A 17694-nucleotide genomic window follows, 5' to 3' on the forward strand; every position below is an offset into this window, starting at 1 on the left:
ACTTGGTGGAAAAGCAGCTAAAATGCTCAAGAGAATAAACAATGCCCACATTTGTTTACTCTAGCAGTGGAGATTTTTCCTTATGAAATCTGCCCACTATGTATGAAGATTTACAATTCCTCCTCTGTTTACCAGTTGTAAGTGCAGCATTTTCTTTCTGTGTCACTGCCTCAAGTGACAGTTTCAAAAAGAAGAGTCAAATTATAAGAATTGGAAAACAGAAAAAAATATTAGTTTTGTTTTCACTTGACCATTCCCAGCTTATACAAATCAGGCTGAGCCCACAGGCAGGTCTTCTGCCACACTTTGGGTGTGGATTTGTCAACAGCTTTGTCGTTATTATTTCATATTAAAACAAGAAGACAAAAAGAAGCATGAGACACAATCACACAACAACATATTTGGAAGACAAAAAAATTTTTAACAGAAGCCAAGCTGGAACGCTGTTCATGAATGTATTTCATTGTCTTATGGTGTATTTGACCAAAACAATGCCTATTGTTCCTTTCGACCATTACATCAACGGAATTCAATGCCAAAATCAATTCAATAGTCACCGACCTATCATCCTTATTGGTATGTTTTTAGCTCATCACACACAAAAGAGAGGGTTTAAAGACAAGAAACCCATGAGGCAGTGGTCCTATCCACTATCAGTACTCAGCCCTGACATTTGGCTGTGATGGCTTTCGGACTGAGGATTTCAGTCCCCCATGCCAAAATGTCAAAGTCATAATTAATGCAGGACTCAAATGACTTGCAAATGTGGCTTAATATATATGCAAATGGTCTTTGATGCTTTCATTTTTGCAGAAGTTTGACTGTGATGTTTTTTTGAACAGGCACATGGGTGACGTTTGGAGGTCAAATCTCTGATGAGGTAAGATATTTGTCCAATCCAGCTGTCATAGCCTTGTGTGGGATTTTTTTCCCATCATTTTAGACCTCACAGATAGTACGAGTGGAGAATTGGTTCTCCCCTTAGGAGGCATTGAGTGTAACTGGACTTAAAATGGTGTCAGTGAGAGTCGACTACAGTCATTGTTTAGGTCAAGTGTCAACTTTCCAAAATCACAGCAGGTTCTTGACTCCCTGTTGGCGCTAGGAAGGCCATGAAGTCAGTTCTTATTCCTCCCTGTCATGAGTTATTTAGTTGATGACCTCCTCCAGTGCCGGGAACTATCTAACATACACAGAGACATAAATAGACTCACCAAAAAACAGGAGCTACAGTACAGTTAGTGAACAACATCCTGACAAAATTGGCCTTCCCATGTATGGCTCTGAATAAACTGCAGGCGCAGGAAGTAGGTCAAAAAAAGTCTGGGAAATATATTGAGCAGTAAACAACTTTAATCAGCGTGCAGCCTCAACAATTTTCTTGGTGATTTGTAGCTCAGCGGCGAACAAATTTACAACCCTCGAGTTTCTTCAGGGAATTCGTTGCCCGTCTTTTTTGAAGTTTAATCTGAGAAATATTATTAATCATCTCTCTTAACATGCTGAAGACTGAAGTAACTTCTCTTGTTTTCTCAGGTGGCAGAGCAGCTAATGACCATCGCCTACGAGAGCGGAGTCAACCTGTTTGACACAGCAGAAGTTTACTCCGGGGGGAAGTAAGTGATGCCCCTGATTTATTATCCACCTCATTTCCAAAGAGCACTTTAATGGTCTTGTCATCTCTTTAATCGCCGGATGAGAAATGTTAACCACACTTAGTCCCAGACCAGGAATTATTCACCTGAACAGGCCAAAAATGAAAGGCAGCCGTAACTCAGAAGTCATTTGCATAATCTTTTACCTCACTGGAGGCTTTCCTTTATGCTCCCAATCCAATCCAACTTTATAGGCCTGGACATTGTGTCAGGGAATAATGTGAGACATGCTGCAGCTATGGGGATGAATATTAATGTTGCCACTGCACTTGGAATTCAGGCAAACAGTAGAAGACATGTTGATCCTTTGTTTTATACTGGCTCTCATTTTTAATCAGGTATTCATGCTGCAGATGTGTGCCAGATAACATCCACGCTTACATTTTCCTCGAAAAAAGCCAGCCTGAGGTGTAATCTCATCACTTCTCGTTGTGTGTTTTTATCTTTGTAGGGCAGAGATAATCCTGGGGAACATCATCAAGAAAAAATGCTGGAGGTAAGGTACAGTCTTTTAAGATTTAGTTTGTTAATGATCAGGTTTCTGATTCTGATCAGTGTATTCTGCCAAATGAGTGTAACTATACCTGAGTGCAAATGGGAGCATCTTCTGCCTCCATGTAATGACTGAGTCTGCATGTTTGATTTCGAGATTGTTGAAGGGTCAAGTTCTGACTCCTTAATATTCAGATTCATTCAAGTGGTGGTGGATTAGTTTTCGAGGATTTTTATGGGCCTTCCCCAAGTATTTTGGCACCAGGAAACTCAGGCTTTCAGGAAACTAATTCCTCAGAGCAGAGACAAAACATCAGTACAAAGATTTAGAATTTAAATAGCTTTTCTATGTTTGGAGGAGCAAATGAATACATGATTTTTGATTGAACATTTTGGTCCAGCAAAACTAAGTAGCCGCTTTTAAGTTTATGGGTCAACCCTTTTTATCCTTTACTGCATAGAATCTGTTTTTAGGACTTTTACTTTGAAATGTAACACTGCGATTCATTTGGCACTCCTGCCCCACTAATGACAACATCTGGGCTAAGGATATGAAAAAAGTGGAATTTTTTCATCATCTTAAACATTTAATTAAAATCAATGATAGTATAATCAGCAGTTTTGTACATTTTTCATGATTTTTTTTTGACTGGTGTTTGTCAGCCAATGTCAATGTCCCAAACGTACCGTAATTGGGCAGACCTCTTGGTATTTGCCCATATTCCTGATGGCCAGTCTGTCACTGCCACAAAAGTAAAACCACATCAAATACACTAAATGGTCAAAAGTAGACCATCAGGGACACCAACAGTAATGACATGAAATATGGAGTTTGCCCCTCTTTTGCTGCTTATGATTCTTCTTTCTCCCCTCCCCACAGGTTACACTCTTGAAAGCATCTTTCTGGAGAATTATGAAAAAAAAAAATCTATATTTATTTTCACGATCAGGTCTAATCTTGATTAGAAATTAATGGTAAAAAAAAAAAATGTTTTTAAAAAAAGCATAAAAATCAAAGTTGTTGCTCATTATCAACACATTCAAGGCGGTGATAATCCCTTTTAATGAAATCCAATTGTTAATATAAAATATATTTCAATTTTTGTGTTTTTTACATTGGATTAAATTCCCAGAAATTTAGGCTATAAACACCCTGAGTGTTCTTTAAGAAAGGCTGCCTTGTGGAAACCTTGAAAAAGCAGATGGATACGCCCATTTCATGTTTCTTACTGGTGACTCCATCTTCCAAAGCTCCCGTCTGAACCATTTGGGCCCGGTTAGAAAGTGACAGGACCAATCAGCATCGAGGGGCAGTACTTTTGGGCGCGGCAAAGTCGTGACATAAGCAAGCAGCAACAAGAGACTGGTGCAGTTATGGTGGAAGACATTAGCGTGGATGCTGCTATAACGCCAGTTTTTTTCAGGATTTAATGACACTTCTTTGTTAAAAGAAAAACAAAGAACAGCAGTTAGTTGTTTACTTTTCAAAAACGACAAAAGTCGTGTACTGACATGTCTACAGTCACCATGGTTCGCGTTATGCAGTTCTCTATGGAGGTTACTCCTTCGGTAGGGGTGCAGCTTGGGGCTATGTCATGTGATGTTTTGCTCTGATTGGCTCGTAAAGATGTGACAGACAGAACATTCATCCAATCACCTTCCGAGTGTTTTTTTCAAAGGCTCTGCCCTTTCCCAAACACTGTGGTTTTCCAGGTGGATGTGTGAAACAAATCCATCTGGTGTGCCAGGTTAGCCTTGTGGGGGATGCTGGTAGCCCTGTGGTATGTCGGTGAATCCCACGTGCTGAGGCTGTTGTCCTCCTGCAGACAGCTCAGGATCAACTGTGGCCTGTGGCTCCTTTTCTAAATCATTCCACACTGTCTCTCTCTCTCTCTCTCTCTCTCTCTCTCTCCCTCCCTGGTTTTTCTTACTCTATCCACTTCCCTAACTACAATAAAAACATAAAGGCACACAAATAAATGCTGCTGTGTGAAAAACAATATTTGCTCCTGACTATGGCTCTCAGTGGAAAAAGCAGGCAGGTGCTGCTTCTTGTCTCTGCACTGCGAAAAATTCAGCTTCTTATATCCACAGAGCATGAAGCGCCACACTGCAGCAATAATAAGACTCAGTTATGTGTTTCACCCTTCCCAACAACTCAACCCAGCTCTTCGCCTGCCTTTCGCTCAACTTTAGAAATGTTTTAAATTATTGATCATCCAAGCAGGGGGGATTTTTGAGTGTTGGTTCTTGTAAGGGTTCAGAGAAAATAGTCCCCCTGATTGTTCATTGTAGGTAAGTTTGAAGGAGAAGTGCTGCTGGTCTGCCACTTTTCACTGCAGGACAGATCATTTGAGGACGGTCATTATTATGAACGGAAGTAAGAATCATAAATATGTGCACACACACACACATACACAGACACTACCTTATGCAATCATTATAACACGTAGAAATCTCTTTGGAGACATTTTTATGGCCCTTTGATGTGTCTGTTTGTCCCCCTTCAGGAGATCCAGCCTGGTGATCACCACAAAGCTCTACTGGGGTGGAAAGTAAGTGTGTGTTTATGCATGTGTGTTTTTGTGTCCAGCATATGTGTATTTCTCTCAGATGTTTGAGCTATCTCACTGACGACAGGCTACATTCGCCTCCAGCTTCAGAGCATGACATGGGATCAAACATTATGAAAAACCTAAAGGCTCACAGACATGGAGGACACACTCAAAAATGACAACATGGCCGTGTTATCAACCCATCATGCTATACTCCTCACCAGCCTACTTGCCAAGCTGCCAAGAGACATATCTTCTTCTGCTGTCATGCTGACGTGCTCTGGTCTCAGTCTGCATTAAGCTGCTTTTCCACACACAACATTTTTGGCTCTACACGACTACTCTCATGGAATCGGTACTGATACCTACTCTGCTGTGCTTAGCAGTACATAAACCAAGTACATGAGCAGTGTAGGTGAGTTTCCCTGTAGGGTTTCATAGTTTAGATGTGTGCCAGATGTGCTGGACCTTTGCATTATTTGCATTATTATGTAATCAGTGAAATGTTTCTATGTCCATTGGTTTACTTATTAAATTGTAAAAGCTAGAACTGTACACAGCTCAAGTGCTGGAAATCCAAAACAGAATGGTTCCAAAAGTCACAACAAGATGATGCTTTATTCCCATTCTCTCTGTTTCTAAAAGTTTTAAGGCTCTTATCGAGGGAAGCAGAAAATCCCTAAGTGCATCCATATCCGAATCTTGATCAGTAGACTAAAGCTTGGGTGAGTTAAGCTCATCCTTTCACATTATCAGCAAGGCACCATATCAGTCGTGTTCATGCTGGATGGATTGTTGAGAACAACCACTTGAACCCTGTCTGACTGAGCTGTTCCCAAAAAGGCCGTCAGCATCTTATCACCCAGACACAGAAGACATATTTTTGCAATTTATTCTCCATTACAAAGTTGGTAAAGGGTAATTAAGGAGAGACGGCATGTTTTGTTTGTAATGCATCAATGTAACATGGCTGAAACACCATATGAAAGGGGGATGGAAAGAGAAGTTAAGCAAATACAAGATAAATAAGAAGCTGAGCAAACAGAGGGCGAAAGCAGGAAAAAAGGAAATGGCATGGACAAGGAAAGTGCAGGCACTGGAAAAATCTGAAATAGACTGAGCAAACTCAGGCCAGCGTTTTTTAGCGCATTGAAGCAAGGTAAGCACAGTTTTGCAGGTGTTTTGGATGACTTTGGCCACTCTTAGTATCATTTGTAGCATCTTGTGATTGCATCACAACTCTCGACTACATCTCCAAGAGTTCATGTCAGCAATTAGTAAAATACAACAGATGTTCTTAAGACCAGGTAATTTCAAGATAGTCTGTCTGCAGACCACACATCTCACTAATGTGAAAGGTCTGCTCTGTCAGGATGAAAATACATGCTAAAACTTTTAAAATAAAATCAGATCAAACTTCCTGTTAGAGTAAAGGTATGGGATAGGATAGCAAAAGTTAAAAGTCAAAAACCTGACCTGCAAAACATGGTTACAAAATATTCAACACAACCAACTATACAGGCTGCTTTCAGGTCTGCTCACTGTCTGTTCTCCATGAAAACACTCTAAAGTAGCTAAGGCTGAAGCTAATGAAGCTATGTTAGCTTGTAAGCCCACAGGCCATATCTGAAGACTGTACTCTTTACAGGTTTGCTAATCTCATTAAACCAGATTTTGTTTGTGTAAAATTGCTGCTTACCTGATGTAGCTAAAGCTAACAAAGCTAATTAACCATGCAACTATATAGCTAATGTAGCTATGTTAGCATGAGCTAGATCAGCTAAAGCCAACATAGCTACATCCTACACTGTAATGTTTACTATGTAGCTAGCATAGCTACATTAGCTTCAGCTAAAGCTAACATAGCTAAAGCGAGCCACTGTTTACGTAACTACTTCTAAAATGGGTCTATACATAATTTCATCCCATATTAGATCTCTTACTTTTTTGTGTTTGACTTATGAAATGTAAGTAAGCAGTGTTTGCAATGTGGCTATTTCATTTCAAATTATCACCTAAATTCACAGAAAGTAGGCATCACTCTCATATGAAGCATCTAATTTGATTCAAATTTTTGTTTATCAATGATGTTGAATTTAAGAAAATTAAAATGAAAAAGAATTTTGTTTGACTGGCAAAATACGTTACTTCTGTCTTGAAAGAGGCAGCATCTAGTAGTCTGCAAGAGGGGAGATCTGAGAACTATGGCCTGCAGCCATGCTCATCTTGGTCATTTGAATCAGTAATTGGTAAAGACCAAAACAGATCTTTAAAAAAGCCAGCATTTTTGCAAAGTGATTTAAATTTTGCAATGTGGCTTATTTTTCTGCATCTAGTTGCAATGAAATCAATGAATGTTGGAAAAAGTATTTGTAAGTACATATCAAATATTGTACATGTAAAAATCCTGGATTTGAAATGGGGCTCCTTTAACTTCTTAAAATTTAAAGCCTACATGTTCAACTCAGGGTAGTATGTGTATGAATCGTGAAATAAAAAGGGACTTCTTTAAAGGACAAAGGTATAGTTTCAGACTATATGCATGCAAAGCCCTGAATTGTCTACTCTTCTTACATGGCAGTTTCACAAAAGCAGTTTATCGAAGCTCCACCATCAGCCTTGGTGCTTTCACACAACTGTGCAATTCATTTCCCAGAAGGGGGTTTAATGGTGTTGCAGTGTTGGAGAAGCTCAAATGTGGAAAAAAAACAGCACAAGCTTCATAAACATAGACACTTAAGCCTGGTTTATTCCCCTGCATCATATACTTACATGCCATAGCACACACCATAGGTCTGTATGGCCCTGAACTCACACAGAGACTGGTATGCACCTCTTTAGAATTTTATCTGCACACTGTGACTGGTGCACCAAGTGGCACTGGGTGAGTGCCAGTCTCAGAGCTGTCTAAAGGCATATAGTGTGCGCTCTTTAGTGAGATGAACTGATGCAGATGCTATACAACTAGTCAAATCTACTTGTCTCTCTCACAGGCCAAACAAGTGAAAAAAAACAAACCCTCCCCTCAGCTGATATAGTGGCTGCTGGTCAACAATCCATCTCCTTGGATGTCTCCTTTCTTTTCTTTTTTGAAAAAATTGCAGTAATCAACTGCTGCTCAATTTCATCACCTTAAATTTCAGCATAATACATTAAATATCATTTGCCATGGTTTGCCATATAAAATGTGGCATTGGTACATGGAACAGAATTAAAAATTCCCACCAGTAAGTATGGTCTGGCCAGAGTATTGCAGAGCAGTGCAGACACCAACACACTGACAAGGTTTTAGAAAGACACATACACTAAGTGCTGTGCTATCCTGCCAGCTTGGCTGATAATGAAGATGCTGATTCACCTCTGTTCAGGCCTTCAATCCAGAATAAGCATTAAAATGACTTGGACAACTATTTCCAGCAAAGCTAAAACATAACTAGTAAAGGGTAAGATTAATTTCAAACCCATTACTTATTAAGATTAAAACCATTAAACAGTAATTCACCACTTTACTGGATTAAATGTTGAGAAAAGTTATGAGTTATGAGAACTTTTGCATCCCAAAAAATTTAAACCCCTTTTGCAGCTCCACATGTCTGTTGTATTGTCCTGATGGCTCGTAACCTTTTATAAATTTACCTTTGAATGAACCACTGTCATTTCACAGCCCAATAGCGGCTACGTCACATGTTTTGTTGCCTTGATTGGCCCGTAGAGATGTGACAGACAGAACGTTCATCCAATCACACTCCGAGTTTTTTTCAAAGCCTCTGCCTTTTCTCAAACGTTTCCTATTGAAGCTTTCCCAGATGGATGTGTGAAACACATCCATCTGGCATGTCAGGTTACTTCCTCCCTGCTATTACTGAATGAATTATTTTATGAATGTGTATCTGACTCAAATGTGGGTTTACTCTCTGCTAGTAGGCAGCTACCTGCCAAGAAATTGGAGCGAAATAGGACCAGTGCAAATGCTTCAGGGATTCTCCTTCTGTGGAAACCAAAAGGAAATATGTTTTCCACATGTCACATGTGACTTAAAATCTTCAGACACGCCCCTTAGCATGGGTGGCATATTTTGGTCTGGCTGTGCACATCTCTGAAATATTTACAGACATGATTTTTGAAGACACTGCTCCATAGATTCTGGGAGAGTTTTGGTTTATGGTGAAGAGGAACCTGGCGCTCGGTACAAACCAGTAGACGTTTCAGCGTCACTATTCCATGCCACAGGCAATAAAAAGATGAAAAAAGGTGGGCTTTGGCACCATATGATTGATCATGCATATGACACAAGCAACAGTCATTCAGAGGGTCACAAAGGCAACATGATACCATGGAAGATGAAAAGATGATTTTTGAGGAAAAAAACACAAGATTTACAGTATATGACATTATACATCCTTTCAAGAAATACAAACCTTTTAACTTTCTTATGAGCCTTGCCAGAGGCAAAACTGTAACAGAGCTGGCTGCTAGTCTCCATTCACTTGCAGGTCTGCATTCACAAGAAAAATGTATTTTCATCTTAACCTTGAACAGGGTCTAATATGGTCAGAAATCTGAATTCAGCATTATAGCCTATGAAAACTGCTAGTAGGAAAGCTGATGTAATGAAAAGTGTATTTTTTTCTTTCCAAACTTTATTTGAATTTAAGTATGACATTTGTGTGAAGTTAAGATTTCTAATATGGTGAGGTTATTAAGAGGTTAACTGTGCCACATTCCAGCTATTAAGGTCATAGACCATCTTTTGAATGATATTTTTACCTGCAAATCACCTAAGTCATGCAAACAGAGTTTCATTACAAATTGCCTGTGATCAGGGTGGACAGCTACAGTGAGCCTCGAGCGCTTCCAACCACTCAGACACTGTGCACAGTTTGTTCCATAGCTGCGGGCACATTGCAGAGCCTCGAGTGGGAGTATTTCTCATCAGTGGTTTGTAGGTAGTTTGTTATGCAGGCTCTTGTGTGACATGTTTAACAATCTGTTACAATTTATGAGAGCTTTGTGCATAGTTGTATGAATGTGTGTTTGCATGCGTGTTCACACCCCTGGCTTACACTCCTCTCCCTCCTGTTGCAGAGCAGAGACAGAGAGAGGCCTCAACAGAAAACACATCATTGAAGGTAACAAGTCGATTTTCTCTCCTCTGCTTTGTCCTTCACATCACCCCATCACTCAGAGTGTCGCTGCTGCACTCCCCTAATCTCCCTCTTTTATCTCTTTTCCTCCCCGTCTCTGCATCTCTCTCCCCTCTTTGATTTTTCTCGGTATGCTCACCCAGCTGACTCTGAAAGTTGTATTTGCAAATGCTACATCAAACCTCAACAGATGTTTTGTCTTTTTTGCTTGTCATACCTTCAGGGGTGCCCTTCCAAGATGTACTTCCTTCATAGTGTAGTACACACATAAAACATATCCTCTGTTTACTAGAGCCTCCTAGAGGATGTATGGCTTTACTCATTCTTATGTGGCACACTTTCCTCAATGCGTTTGCCTGAACCATACACACAAACACACTCTCCCTAAACAACACGCCATCCAGTCCACAGCGCAATGCACCTCCTGAAGTGACTCAGCTCTCTCCCACATTATTAACATTCACAGCAGCCTCTGCACCCCCCCCCCCCAAGAACAAGTGAACAGAAATACAGTTAGGATGGGCCGGAGGAGAAGGGCAGACACTGTAAAATTAAGAGGGCAGGGAAGGGAAGGGGGCACTGCTAAATCTCTAATGTTGATTTGCATGAAGTGTTCATGTGAGAAAAGCTGAGTAGGTGTGTTAATTTAGAACAGCTGTGTTAGTCCAACTAAAACGGCACTTTTAAAATGCATGTTAAAATGTTAGTCTGACTTGAATTTATCTAAATTCATTTTTTCAAAGTCATTTGGATTATAAAGTTAGAGATCAATTTTCCCTTTAGACCTTTGCACTCACTATTAAGATGTCACTCAATGAACAAGGGAAGGGCTGCTGTTGACATCAGGCTTCTATGTATTTTAGTGGACATTAAGGCCCCGTCCACATAGAGACGAATTCAGGAGTATGCGCAAAAGTTTTTGTTGTATCGGCGTGTCATCCACACAGCAGCAGTGTTTTGAGAGGCTGTAAACGCTACTTTTTCAAACCGGGTGGTCTATGGTTTATACACATGCTCTGTAATCTTCTTCTCTCTTTTTAGTGCATTTCCGTGGCAGCATTACAGCGCCACTTACAGGCTGGCATATTTACTACAGTGTTTCAGTCGATATCAGTGGTCCGTGCTTACACGGATATTTCCAGAAACGATCCAGTGTTTACGGAAAACGTTTCGAAGCGAAACGGAAATATATCGTTTTCGTCTCAGTGTGAACAACGCCTGAGGTTTTGAGAGTATTTGGGAGCAATAGTCTACAAAACACAAATGTCATTGACAGGTGCAAAATGTCATACATTGCAACTGGAGCTATTGTCTGCCTTTGGGTATTACAGTAAGCGAGAGGGACAGAATGCATTGCATTTTTGCCAAGTAAAGTGTAGAGTTCTGTAAAGTTTGTCTATGTTTTTACCATTTGACTTGCATCTTTTACCACTCATCAACTTGTTTGCAAGGTCAACAGGAAGAAGGTACAATAGTTACCAGCTTAAAGGGGCATACTGCAATCTGTTGTGTAGCACCAGGTGGACATGTTCCCATCAATAAATCTGTTCCCCCTCTGTGCATGTGTGCAGGCACAAGGATAGTAGTCCAGTTATCCTGTTGAGCTATACTGTAACTTGACTTTACTATGGGTGTGAACATACTAAGAGACTCTGCACTAGAGAGAGGCACATCAGGACTAGCTAATGAAATGACTGTTAGAAACATCTGCTGGCAATCAGCTTCATGTACAGTGAACCACTGGCCAGTCAGAGAAAACTGCCAAAACTTTATGACTGATAATTGAGGTTAGTGCTGATCAAGGTTGGGGTGACAGTGTCAAAAATGTCAAAATTTATCAAACAACCTGATAGCATATTAACTAACAAAGAAATTCCCTGAAAATGTCATCATTTTCAATGAGGCTTTCGTAGAACACATAATTGGTTGCATTATTCAGCACAGAATGAATTATTACCCATTAGAATAGCTTTTGTTGTTCAACATCTTTTTGCTGTTCCAAAAATAGACTCCCTTCATGACCGGCAAACTCCAGCTAATCCGCGGGACAGCGGAAACCGCTCGAGATGACGGTGCAAGCTCCGATTAGGATCCATGTAATGGGTGTTTCTGGGATCGTGGGAGCTCAGATGACAGAGGGAGGAATAAGTGGTTGGGATGGTGGTGAGGAGAGCAAAACTCTCAGCTGGGATTAGCGGGCGGTGATGAAGCCTCTGGCACTAATCTGCCATGCACGCTCACATACTCGAGAGCGCCGGAGTGTCTTTTGCCTTGTCTCTGTTACTCTGCTGTCCTCCTTTATGACAGACTCCCGCGCTCACTTCTCATCTTTCATGTGGTCTTTTCTACGTAGGAATAATGGCTGATCTGCACACAATAGTTCGTTGTCTTCTCTTCTCCTTAATATACACATCTTTCACATCAAAAAACACTGAATGTCGAGCTACAGAGAATTACAGGAACACTGTGTTTTTCTGATCCCTTATTTTTTTCTGTCATCCTCTCAACTCTGAGTTGTTTGGCATTTCCACAGTCTGTCAGAGCAGCAGTCATTTATGAAATTGGAATAAAAGTGTGCACAGGTGCAGAGCATTTTCCACAAAGCCCTTATTTCAAAGAGATAGAGAAGCATATGCGAAATTTGACACTGATTTACCCTGGAACTGGTCCTAAACTCTCTACTCCAGCTTTAATTGTTATTGTGAGGCAAAATAAAGACTATTTCTACAGCACAGAAATGATTTGGAGAACAATCAAAACAGTTGCATGTATCTGAAAGAGCTGTTTGAAATGCCCTGATTTGAATCAAAATTTTAAACTAGACCACAATAGCTATATGTATACTGTGACTACTGTCTTGTATAGAAGTAGGTTAGTGTCATTTACTGGGTTTAAAAACTGACCAAAAAGAATAACTACTAGCGCTACTTTTAAGCAAAAAGCCTGATTATTACGTCTGCATTGAATCTCCACTTATTCACCATAGGTTCATGTAGCCCAACACTAATGCACCTTTTCAAACATCTGATAATCATCATTGAATTTTTTGCATTCACATCATCTCCAATGTCACAGCTTAAGGGACCAACAAGGACCAAGAGTAGAAAAAAACAAACTGGCAAAGAGGAAGATATTGACACATGGGGTAATCAGAGCCAGGGGAGACTAGTAGTCACATATGAAAACAAATAAGGGTGAGGCACATTATTACAGAGGAGGGAAACCAAGGAAGTAAAGCTGTGGGAGTCTAATTTGTCCAAAGTCATGGTAACAGTATGATCTGTTGCTTTTTCAGAGCTGAAAATACACAGAAATAATTAATTTGACATGTAATGGATAAGGTTTTTTAGATATCAATTAAGTCCATCACACCTGAGGTAATATTTTAATGAAACTGAATTAGAAAGCTTGAATTTTCAAACAGGTATGGTCTTGTTAACAAAATCTTTCTTTCCATTTTCAACTCAAAGCCAATGAAAAAACACACAATCAGAGATTCACATTTGGCTAAGTTCAGTAAAGCCCACAATTTAAATGAAACAGACAGATACTCTATATATTTAAATCAGCTGTTTTCTAACTGTATTCTCTTTGGATTCTGGTGTATTGTCAATGTATCTAAGAGGGAAAGTCTGTCCATCCCTTGTTAACAATGTAGCATTTTGATGTTGGTCCTATAGTCATGACCCCTGCTGGGTAAACCAGACAGGATATGACAGCACAGCATCACGTGTGAGCTCGATCAAAAGACGTGGCAGGCACGATGCAGCTGGCAGGCGTTGAGTCACATGTGGTCAACTGTCACTATGCCATAATTACAAATGTGTTGACTTCAAGTCCCATAGGATCCAGCTCACCCCATTTTCCTTTTACCATATTCCATGTCAAAGTGGGAGAAAAAAAGAAAAATAGGGTTGTTTTTTTTATGAGATGAAAATTATCACACATTTTTCAAGAGTCAGGGCGGTGTCATGCATGGCCAAAAACAAAATGATCTCATAATTGCCTCCTGTTGAATTCAATCTATGAGGGGAAACAGTTCAATAAACAATTTGAATTGGATTTCAGAGCAAATTTGCATCTTTGCTTCCCACTGAGTACAGCGCTGCAAAACTAGACTGTTTACCCCTCTTCAGTCTGCCCAATGAGATATGAGCTCAGCCTCAGCAGTTATTTCATTCACCTGCACTCAGGCGTGTCAGCCACTGCCATTCAAATGGCAACAGTCAAAATAACCCTAGGAACACTTGCTTCCTTTCTTTAATTAAACTCATTGAGCCACTTGATGCTGCAACGGGGATCTTTTTTTTTTAGTGAAAACACTTAAGTCAGACAGTTTTAGCACCAAATCATAAAGTTAATTTTACTGAACAAAGAACCAAATCTGTTTTGTTTTTTTTTTTACCTCAGCTCACTTTTTAATGTTAAAGAGACCCAACATAGCTCAAAGAGGATTGTTCCTTTTAACAGGAGAACAGGACTTACTGACAGTCATCTGCCGTGTCTGGATGTGCTGAGAAAGTGGAATAGAGGGAGATTCAGAAAAAGAAAACGACACTGTATCTAAACATTACATTGGAGACAGATGAACACAGCAGCTTGCTAACTTGATAGAGCAATTAGAGGCCTTAGAGATGGATTTATTGATTTCTTCTTTGTGGTTGTTAGGGATCAAATAAAGCTTAGAAGAGGGTTAACATTCGCCTCACATTCCCCTGGTGACCAGAAACCCAGCACCAATACTCTCTGCATCAGCCTTTTTTGTGAAAAGGCAACTAAAAAGCTCTCCCTGTCCTCATAAAATATGTTGATTTATTGCATTGTAACAAAAACAGCTGTTAATGCAGGTATGAACATGCAGCCAGTTTTTCAATTTAGTATACAGCCATTCATATAATGGGAGTTAGATAAATGTAGTGATTGTCACTAATTTAGATTTTGAACATAGTAAAAGACTGGAATTGTATACATACTAAGCAAAAAGCAATTCTGGAAACGTTAAGTAATCATACAAAAATTATAACTACAGTGGTGGACTCAGGATGTTTGAGGGGCAGGGGTAAAAATGATAAGAGGGGCACCTGCTGTGTGCAGTGGGGCACCCTCGTTCAAAAAGTCATCCAACATTTATATTGAAATCATTAGAAATCCTGGTTAAGATTTAAAATTGTTTTATTGTGATTATACCTGCTAAACCTCTGTTAAAACCAGACGAGGAATTATAAAACAATTAACCACTAGAACGGAAAACAGAAAATAGCCTTTTCTCCACTGTTGGACATGTGGTTTCTTTCACTGAGCGCACCAACTTCCCACTGAAAGACTACCCTGAAGGACACTTATCACTTATTGTCCACTGGAAAGCCAGCATTAAGGGCAATTTATCATGAATTTGACATTTACAGGCAGCCTACAGACATTTTGTCATAAATAACCCTGCAAAGCAGATAATACACCCGTTTCCTTGTTTCTCACTGGGCAGTACTTTCCGGTGTGGCGTCGTCGTGACGTAAGCAAGCAGCAATAAGAGGCCAGTGCCGTTATGGCGGAAGACATTAGTGTGGATGCTGCTAAAGCGCCGGTTTTATCAGACATTTCTTCATTAAAAGAAGAACAAAGAACAGCAGTGAGTTGTTCTCATTTCAAAAACAACAAATGTAGTGTACTGACATATCTACAGTCGCCATGGTTCACGTTATACAGTTCTATATGGAGTTTATTCCTTGGTAGCTGCGCACACGCACCTCAGTAGCGGAGACGACGTCACATGTTTTGTTGCTCTGATTGGTCTGTAAAGATGTGACAGACAGAACATTTATCCAATCACCCTCCGAGTTTTTTTTTCAAAGGCTCTGCCATTTCCCAAACGCAGTATATCGAAGGTTTTTCCAGATGGATGTGTGAAACAAATCCATTTGGCATGTCAGGTTACTGAGAGAGGGCACTAAGCCAAATTTCATCCAAATAGGGGCACTTAGGAGGGGGAAATGTTTTTTGTTTTTTTTTATTCAGGACACTAATGAAAGCTCTTCGCATATAATTTTTTTCAATTTAGACAGCACAAATCCAAATCTGGTCTACTTAGAAGGGAATATGCCAAATTTTGTCCACATTGAGGGCACTAGGAGAGAAATTTTTGTCCACTTAAACATCAGTTGGTCAAATTTTGTCAACTTACAGGGCACCCAAGAAGTCAATTTGACAAATTTTGTCCTCATAGAGGACAACTTGTCAAATTGTCTCAGAGTTACTAAAGAGGGTGCATTAATGTGTTTATCCACCATAGTGGCATAGGGCACTTTTTGGTGACTTTTCAAACATCAGAAGCTATAGCCCCCCTTTTCCCCCTCTGAGTCCACCAGTGATAGACAATATAAAAGCGTGAAATGGAATTGAAATCAAAATCAGACAAGAACAACAAAGTAATGTTGAAAAAACTAAATGCTGAGAGACACAACTGAACCTTCTCAGAGAGCACATTTTCAATATACTGTGGCATAATCAGTCATTTGGGAAGAGAAGTTATCCATCCATTTTCAGAAAACATTTTACTTTTTTCCTTGGACAGTAAGTAATTCTTTCTCAAGGTTAAGAACTATGAATTTATGTATGGGTGTCCAAACTACAGTCGGACTACCAACCACACCCATGGTCACTCCTAATCAGCCCTCGTCAAGTTGTAAAAATATGATGAAAGCATAAAACATTAAACATCCTCTGCTTGATTGTATTGTACATAGTTTTGACACTATGTGTTGCTGCTGTGTTGATTTTGTAAACAAACATTTTGACAAGAAGAATTTGCTCATTTGCTTTTTTTCATGACTAAATTGAGAAAGCAACCAAAAGATACCTTGATTCATCTGAAGTCCTGATAAGTAAAGTCTAAAAGATTATGACGGAAGATAACAGCATCACTGCAGCTCCACTATCTTCATGTGTAAAGGTCCAATTTACATAAGCATTGACAAGCAACAACACTCATATGAAGTGTGAAGTTTTGCTTTGTTTTGTGGCTGAATATGGAGATAAGTCATCTGTGTATCCTTCTCTGCTGCTCATTCTTCTATTGATTAGAGGGGGATCCAGGGGTATAGCCAAAGCCAACCTGGGCCCAAACAACTTGGTAGCATCATAGAATGATACTATGATCAATCTTACTGGTCTACTGGTGTTAGTGCTATGTTTAAACACTGTGATGTGTCAAAACATCCTATCACAGTCAAGAATTTTTTTTTTATCGTTACTATGTTTTTCATTTTTTATGGGTCGTTGGTATCACATTTACAGCCCTCCCAGCAGCATAACAGATATGTTCAAGGCTCATGATATATTTTCCTCCTCTCTCTCCAGGTTTAAAGGGCTCCCTCCAGAGGATGCAACTTGAATATGTGGATGTGGTTTTTGCAAACCGGCCAGACAGCAACACTCCCATGGAAGGTGAGTGACTGGCCAGCCGTACACCCTGGGGTGCTGGTACAGGGTCGGGACAGGGACAATGCATGTTACTCTGTAATATGAGAAGGTGAGACATACCTACAAGACTGCCGTCCTCAACAGACCAGCGACCTTTGCCTTTGACCTAAGGGGGTCTCCTTCCTCTGACACACACAGACACACATGTTTCAAGTCGTCTGGCAATCTTGCCACATCTCTTGTCCTCTATTTTAGTCTACAAATCTCCTCTTTTTTTTCTTTTGGTCTCTGGGATCGTTGATCTCCACAGGGTCTCTGAGCTGCACTTGCTCCCAGCCAACCCTGCTCTTCTGAAGCCAGATTAACTCCCCTTCACTGCCACCCCTACCCCCACCCCAGGGGAAGATGGTGTATTTTTGGGCTGGTCTCACT

The 17694-nt window shown here is 40.1% G+C and overlaps 1 protein-coding gene across 4 annotated transcripts in view; it reads left to right on the forward strand.

Moving 5' to 3' along the window:
* kcnab1b (potassium voltage-gated channel subfamily A regulatory beta subunit 1b) overlaps positions 1 to 17694 on the forward strand; it is a 66680-nt gene that overhangs the window by 34432 nt on the left and 14554 nt on the right. For all 4 annotated transcript variants that reach the window (XM_041804227.1, XM_041804230.1, XM_041804229.1 and 1 more), the window contains 6 exons: positions 843 to 880; positions 1537 to 1616; positions 2107 to 2151; positions 4658 to 4702; positions 9788 to 9831; positions 17200 to 17286. In XM_041804227.1, coding sequence (XP_041660161.1) covers positions 843 to 880; positions 1537 to 1616; positions 2107 to 2151; positions 4658 to 4702; positions 9788 to 9831; positions 17200 to 17286 — 339 coding nt within the window. The remainder of the gene's footprint in view (positions 1 to 842; positions 881 to 1536; positions 1617 to 2106; positions 2152 to 4657; positions 4703 to 9787; positions 9832 to 17199; positions 17287 to 17694) is intronic.

This window comes from Cheilinus undulatus, linkage group 13 (assembly GCF_018320785.1).
Source record: "Cheilinus undulatus linkage group 13, ASM1832078v1, whole genome shotgun sequence".
Lineage (NCBI taxonomy): Eukaryota > Metazoa > Chordata > Actinopteri > Labriformes > Labridae > Cheilinus > Cheilinus undulatus.